Raw genomic sequence first — 7,409 nt, forward strand, 5'->3', positions numbered from 1 at the left:
AAGTGGCCAATGTAAAATATTAATGCTTACATAGCTCTTAAGTGCAATACTGAACCGTTATTTGCTTAATAAACAGTTTTGTCGCCTGTATTTTCTGTTCTGATAACTAATGGGAAAAAACGGTCTGTTACTCGATTAAACCACTTCATACCAGTTCTCAAGGATGTATATGTGCCTCTGTTTGTACAATAATAAATTGAGAATCAACTGAGATGTACCCTTGTGTATGTCACTAATTTGGGTCTCCCGCCGCAAAGAGAGAGAGATTGCTGCAGATCGACTTGGTTGTAGAAGACTGTTTACTGACCATAAAAATGATCTTACACGTACCTAAACAACGAGCAGGTAAAACCATCCTAATAAACACTAGCTGCCATCAAAAGAACGAGCCCTTATTCCACGGATAAAGTGAATAATCTCACGATGACCAAGGGATACTGATATTACAGTTGTCTCTAGCTGGAGACTCAATCAAAAAATGACGTCAGGAAATGGCCCGACCAAGTCCATAATTGACACCCTCTCATTAGCATGTTGCTCAGAGGAAAAATAAATGTGGAACTACATTCAGAAATAAACGAGTGATCAAAGGAAAATAAATAGGATGAGTTTAGCATTTCCTTAAACATTTTCCATTTGCCCACCAATTTATTTTATTTATTTGCCTACTTTAATCACGTTTAATTATTTCTATATGTATTTAAACAAGAATTTGTGTATTTATACACACATTTATTTATTTATTTGCATATTTATTTATTTATTTGTGTATTTATTTATTTATTGTTTTTGCATGTTTCGTCCTCCATATTATAGACATAGTGAGCAATAATTGCTTGAAAACCCCACAATTATGCGTAAATATCATAATTTTTAATGACCTAAAAACTTTTAAGGAGGAAAAGTTTTGATTAATATCAGAAAAAATGTCTTCATTAAGAAAAAAGAATAATGTGATTTTGTTAGATTTAGTAGATAAAATAATTTATTGTAATAATTTGTATGTAAGTATATTATTTATTATAATTTTTGCATGTAATATTTTATTATAATACCCTGTGATAATTTTGTACTTATTGATATGGCTGTTTTTGTGTTTAGAACAGGGTTATTATAGCTAGTAAAACTAAAATTGAAAATGTTTTTACTTTAAATAAAATAAAATTTAACTGAAATAAAATAAATAAATATATTTATTTTTTATTTCAGCTAGTTTCCAAGGCAATGTTTCCAGTTTTAATTTATTACGATGTACTTGATGTACTAAAATAACTCAAATTAAAACTGAAATACATTAATAAAAGCTACATATTTAAAAAAAAAAATGCTACTAAAAATGACAAAAACACACAACAAAATGACTAAAACTTTGACTAAAATGATGTATATTCAAATATTAATGAAAACTATAATAGTATCTCAATAATACAAAAATAGCACTTGTTTAGAAGGTTATTATTTATTCTTTTGAGCCAGTGCAGATATTTGTATGATGTTTTATTTTAGCCTTTTTTCTGTACTTCTCTCCATCCACTTTTCATTTTGTCTATGCCTCTGTTATAATGTTGAATAAGCTGACTGTAATTTAATTGCTGTCTTGATGTAATATTTTTGGGGTCTCTTAATAAAAAATTTAAAAGTAAAAAGAAAGAAAAAAGAAATGATTAATATAAATGCTTGGGTTAATATAAGCAATGCATTTGACTTTTGCAAAATATCTTCCATGGAGAAAAACAAATCACTTTTTTTTTTCCTTACAGGGACAACGACAAAAAAAGCTAGAGGCGAAAAAATTTCGAGAGGCAATAGAAGAAGAGGAGCGGAAACAAATTGACATAGAAGAAGCGAAATACCAGGCCCAGATACGAAAGGAGGCCATTGAGAAAGCAAAAACCCAGCAGTACTACCAGACCGACAGAGTGAAAGGCTTCCATGTCTGTGTCTCTCATTATTTGATCACACCTTTTCTGTTGTGAAATGTTAGTAGAAACTATCCTTTTGTTTTTTTATAGAGTGCTCTGTTGCTGGCAGAGGTTCTGAAGGAAAGAGAGGCTCAGATCGAGTTAAAACGCATGAAGCAAAAGGCCAGCAAGGACATAGACAGAGATATCGTGGCTGAAATGGCTTGCAGAGAAGAACAGGCCCTCCAGCAGGAGCAACAGAATGCCATACAGAGGAAACAAGACCAGCTGGCCACCGCTGAGAGCTTGAAACAACAGTAAGGAGACATTAAAATGCTTCAGTGCATCGGGCAACAATGATGTAGCTAATGCAAAAGTACCTGATGTTTCCTGCTCTATTAGGATAAAAGATCATGAAATGAAGAAAGAGCAGGAGAGGCAGGAGGTCAAACGTGAGGCTGAAGAAATTGAGCGACTCAGAGATCTTCATCTGTGGGAACAGTCCATGAATGAGCGCAAGAAACAGGAAGAGAAGAGAAGCGTGATGAAGGCTCATCACGTGAGGCGATTGTTGAACAACATTTACAGATAGATTGAATCAGATGCTGTTTTGAAATCCATTCTTCTGTCTTCCATCAGGATTATTTGACCATCAGAGAGCTGATGAAAGCAACAGAGGCTCAGAGGCAGGAGGAGGAGGAGGAGAAACAGAAGCAGCTCGCCAAACATAAAGAAAAAATCATGAAAATGAGGAAAGAGAAGCAGGAGGAACTATTTAGGTACATGCTAACACAGTGTCAATTATTCTTGTGGGTATAAATGGGTATATAACTAGTGTCAGAAATTAACTTGAAGTTCATTTTCAAGAGCATTTTTTACATTTATGAAGGCTTTTTTTTTTTCAAACTGTACACAGTATGCAAACTCTTTATGTTAAACACTTGGAAACCATACTAAACTTGATATATTAATGGCTAGATAACAGCTAAAATACATTTGGCAACATTTTTTATATTTGAGGCATTTTTGTTATTTTAAAATTTTAATTTTTTAGACAATGCACTTGATTTTAGTATTATTGATTGATATTTAGAAATAAATGTTTAGTTTTTTTCATTTTAATCTTAGCTTAAATTTGAGGGATTTTTTATTTTTTTATAATTTTTTTTATAATTGTTTTAGTAATTTTGTTGCATGTTTTGTCTTTTTAGTAGTTTTTTGTATGTCTGTATAGTTTTTATTATTTTATATTTTTTATTCTGTTTATTGGTTTTATTTTGAGTTTCAGTTTAGTGAACTATAATAACCCTGTTTAGATTTCATTTATTTCAGTTTACAGTAGTTTTAATAATTTTAGTACTTAAACTTCAGCTTATTTTATTTCACATAGTTGCCAAGTCAACACTTCCATTTTTCATTTTCAGTTTTCAGTTCTTCAGTTCTTCAGTTTGTCTAATATTTATTTTATTTCAGATTTATTTCAATTAATGCGAAACGATTTTTAATTGTTCAAGTTTTACTTACCAATAACAACACTGTGGACTTTGCCCTGTACTAAAATATTTAATCATCTAGAAACTGAGAGTGTCAGGTAGAAAATGCCTGCAAACCATCTTCACTCTGGAACATTTATACACTCAGACTAATAATAAATGTTCTAATTCAAAAGATTGTTACCTGATATACAAATGGACATCCACATTTCTATCACAAGTCATGGAAATTCATTGCGTGGGTGAAGTGTGGGAACCCTGGAGAGAAAGAATGATTCTCTTCACTGCTTGCTTTGTCTTAGCACTGGGCTTGTATTTGCATTTCTTTTTTGCTTTAGAGAGCTCCAGAGACACAGAGAGACTATTATACAGAAGCTAGCAGTACAGAAGCAGCAACAAGTCAGCAATGAGGAAGAGATCACTGCGAAAGCGGTCGCTGAACGTGAGGCCAAACAGGCCCGAGAACAGCGTGAGAAAGAAGAAAAACATGCAACCATGTTGAACTCCATCACTGCACACAGGGAGTCCATGGTAAATGACCTATTCGTGAATACTTAATCTTCGAAGCTTTGTCTAGTAATGGAAGATTTAAAGTAGATTTTTGATTAAACTAAAGCAACTAGTGACAAGAGGCCATGTATTACAGTGATTTTACCACAGTAATGTTGCATTTATGACTATCAAACTGTTTATATATATAATTTGAAAATAACCCTGTATTAGAGGAAAGAGGAGGAACAAAAGGCAGAGGAAGAGAAACAGAAAGCCCTGGAGATGCTGAATGCAAAGAAGGAAGCGGATAAAATCTTCATGGAAAAGCAAGAACTTCAAGCTCAAAAAGCTAGAGAAGAAGGCAAAACACTACAGGACAGCTATATACAAAAAATGGTGGGGATAACTCTGAAATAAATATTTCACCAAAAAATTACAGTTTGCTGAAAATGTACTCACCCTCAGGCCATCCCAGATGTAGATGTTTGTTTCTTCATCAGAACAGATTTGGAGAAATGTAGCATCCCATCACTTGCTCACCAATGGATCCTCTGCAGTGAATGGGTGCCGTCAGAATGAGAGTCCAAACAGCTGATAAAAACATCACAATAATCCACACCGCTCCAGTCCATCAGTTAATGTCTTGTAAAGTGAAAAGCTGTGTGTTTGTAAGAAACAAATTTATTAATTAGACTTTTTTCATTTCAAACTGAGTCCTCTATCCGCAATATTGCTTTCTCCAAGCTGTCGTCTGAACCAGGAGAGAAATATGCACAGATCAAGCACTGTTTACAAGCCAAAACAGTCCAAAACATTTCTAAACACATATGTGGGTGGATTTTAATGTGAGGAGACAACAGGAGACGGACTTTTTCACTGGAGGAAGCGTTATTATGGATTATGTACTCATATTTTGTCCAGAATCAACAGTTTAAAGTTCAAATGTCTAAATTATGGATTTGTTTCTTACAAACACACAGCTTTTCACTTTACAAGACATTAACTGATGGACTGGAGTGGTGTGGATTATTGTGATGTTTTTATCAGCTGATTGGACTCTCATTCTGACGGCACCCATTCACTGCAGAGGATCCATTGGTGAGCAAGTGATGTAATGCTACATTTCTCCAAATCTGTTTCAATGAAGAAACAAACTCATCTACATCTTGGATGGGCTGAGGGTGATTACATTTTCAGCAGATTTTTATCTTTGGGTGAACTGTTCCTTTTATACCTTTCATACTATACATTTAACTATGATTTCTTTCAAATGCAACACTGGTTTTGTGAAGGCCGAAAAACGTGCAAGGCATCACCGTACGAAAAAAGAAGAGAAGCACTTTGTGGCAAAGAACACCGCTCTCATCGTTGAGGAGGAAAACCAGTTTCAGAAATATGCCGAACAGGTTATTGAAACAGCCGGGAAGGCAGGGAGAATCACCTACCCGCTCCTGAAGGCTGCCAGAGAGGGCATCGGAGGGGGTCTGGGGCCCGTGTTCGGTGGACTTAGACCAAGTTATCTAGTCCATGATGAGTCGGGTGTTGAGATGCCCAATTATGTGAGCGGCACCACTCAAAACATAAAAGAGCTGACCGAGACCTCTGACATTCAACAGTCCAAGAAAAGACTAGGATTTACCTGGTAACACTTCACAACATCTAATTGTTATTATGACTCTCTTTTACTATTGCAATAATAAAGATGTTATGCAAAAGAAATTGTAATTGCTGCATTTGATTAAATTATTGCTTTTTAACCCCAAAAAGGTTTCCCAAAATATTCTTTTTACACACAATTTGGATGTTTATGTTTCTAAATATTCTGATGTGTGGAAAAACTTGGTTATAAATAACAGTATTATTCCTAGAAACTTGAGTAATAGTTAAAACAGACAGTCAAATGAAAGTATGATTTCGCTTTGGGATGTCTGTATAAAAATATATAAAAAATAAATGACATCTAATAGGCGAATTATTTTACTATTACCTGAAAAGTGTTAAATTAAAACTAATTTATATTTTAGCTTCTTTTTCATTTTTTTTCATTATACAAGAAAGACACAAAATGACCAAAGATAGGCATTATTTCTACAATAAAACAAGATTATTAATATTAATATGACAGCAGCATTATTATCAGCTGTATACAATCAATACTTTCTAAATGTTTTGTATTTTCCCCCTTTTTTAGGGCAACAATGCACATGTAAATCATGAAATAAATATATAATATGTCTAAATAGTCAATCAACAATACAATAAAATATTGTTTAAGTCATTTAAATATCAAAGTAACTTTTTTATTTATTAATTGCAGTATGAATTATAATGATATATTAATGATATAATGATTTACATATGTAATTACTTATGCATTTATAAATGTATTTATTAATATATTTCTACCTATTATCTGTTTTAATATATTAAATAATATGTTATATTATTATATTATTAATACATGTATATATCCCTCCTCCAAATTCATTATGTTTTCATTCTTGTCCCATACAGTATATCAAATATTTGTTTTATTACCACAGCGTGTGACTTTTATTTTGACAGACACCGTGACTTTTGGCTGTGCGCTTCATTAAACAGGAAGACAGTAGTAGCATTGATCCCAAGCGTTGTCCTTTTCTGTGCACATGGTCGATAAAACATCGTTCTTACATGCACGTTAAGCAGCTGTACATCAAACACAAGCAGTAGCGCATCTGTGGGACTGTTGAGCACATCTGTCCTCTAGCACGTGGTCTGCTGCAGCACAGGGCGCTCGTGCTGTGTGCACATGTGTGTGTTGTCATGGCTATCTGATGTTGAAGGTACTGTGAATCTCTCTTAACCGGGCTTATTTATATAGCACATGATCCTGTCCAACACATCTGCTGCCGTCAGATGGAGCTGACTTTCAGTGTTAAGAACTTACTGTAAGTATGAGTTTGCTAGTAGACTTTCTAGCAGTCATGTTAAGGGCACTAGATAACTATGGAAGCCCGTTTCCGCCACTGAATAAAAAATAAAAGGTAATTGCGAGTTTTTATCTTACAATTCTGACTTTTTTTTTCTCAGAATTGCGTGATATAAACTCGCAATTGAGAGTTAAAAAGTCATAATTGAGAGATACAAACTCACAATTCTGAGAACATATCAGTCTTTTTTCCCCCTCAAAATTGGACTTTATAAACTCACAATTCTGACTTTTTTTCAGTGGCTTCCATAGATAACAGTCTCTAAAAGACTGATGGCAAATCAAAATTCAGCTAATTTGAGTTATGGCAAAAGCAAAACTAAGAAGCTTTTAAAAAAGATTGTGAGAATTCATGATCATAAAACATACACACAACAGAACATACATACATACATGATGACATTATGTACATATGCTTAATAATATTATATATATTTATATATATATATATATATATATATATATATATATATACTTCCAATAAAATAACTGAAATAGTATATCTAATATATATTAGGAACATCCATTAAACCCAAATTCGAGATGGATTGT

The 7,409-nt window shown here is 33.3% G+C and overlaps 2 protein-coding genes across 4 annotated transcripts in view; both read left to right on the plus strand.

Annotated features, from left to right (window-relative positions):
- LOC107677915 (coiled-coil domain-containing protein 173-like) overlaps positions 1-5,643 on the plus strand; it is a 7,892-nt gene extending 2,249 nt beyond the window's left edge. The window contains exons 3-9 of the mRNA XM_016472982.1: positions 1,761-1,934; positions 2,013-2,218; positions 2,304-2,460; positions 2,541-2,680; positions 3,733-3,925; positions 4,118-4,282; positions 5,179-5,643. Coding sequence (XP_016328468.1) covers positions 1,761-1,934; positions 2,013-2,218; positions 2,304-2,460; positions 2,541-2,680; positions 3,733-3,925; positions 4,118-4,282; positions 5,179-5,532 — 1,389 coding nt within the window. The 3' untranslated portion in view covers positions 5,533-5,643. The remainder of the gene's footprint in view (positions 1-1,760; positions 1,935-2,012; positions 2,219-2,303; positions 2,461-2,540; positions 2,681-3,732; positions 3,926-4,117; positions 4,283-5,178) is intronic.
- An 850-nt stretch (positions 5,644-6,493) lies between these two features.
- Positions 6,494-7,409, plus strand: part of LOC107677912 (FAST kinase domain-containing protein 1-like) — a 14,311-nt gene continuing 13,395 nt past the window's right edge. For 2 of the 3 annotated variants that reach the window (XM_016472977.1, XM_016472979.1), the window contains exon 1: positions 6,494-6,711. The gene's annotated coding sequence lies outside the window, so the exon portion shown is untranslated. Of the gene's footprint in view, positions 6,817-7,409 lie in introns of all 3 variants that reach the window. The other variant, XM_016472978.1, reaches the window with a different exon arrangement.

The sequence above is a fragment of the Sinocyclocheilus anshuiensis genome, unplaced genomic scaffold (genome assembly GCF_001515605.1).
Source record: "Sinocyclocheilus anshuiensis isolate Anshui unplaced genomic scaffold, SAMN03320099.WGS_v1.1 scaffold164, whole genome shotgun sequence".
Lineage (NCBI taxonomy): Eukaryota > Metazoa > Chordata > Actinopteri > Cypriniformes > Cyprinidae > Sinocyclocheilus > Sinocyclocheilus anshuiensis.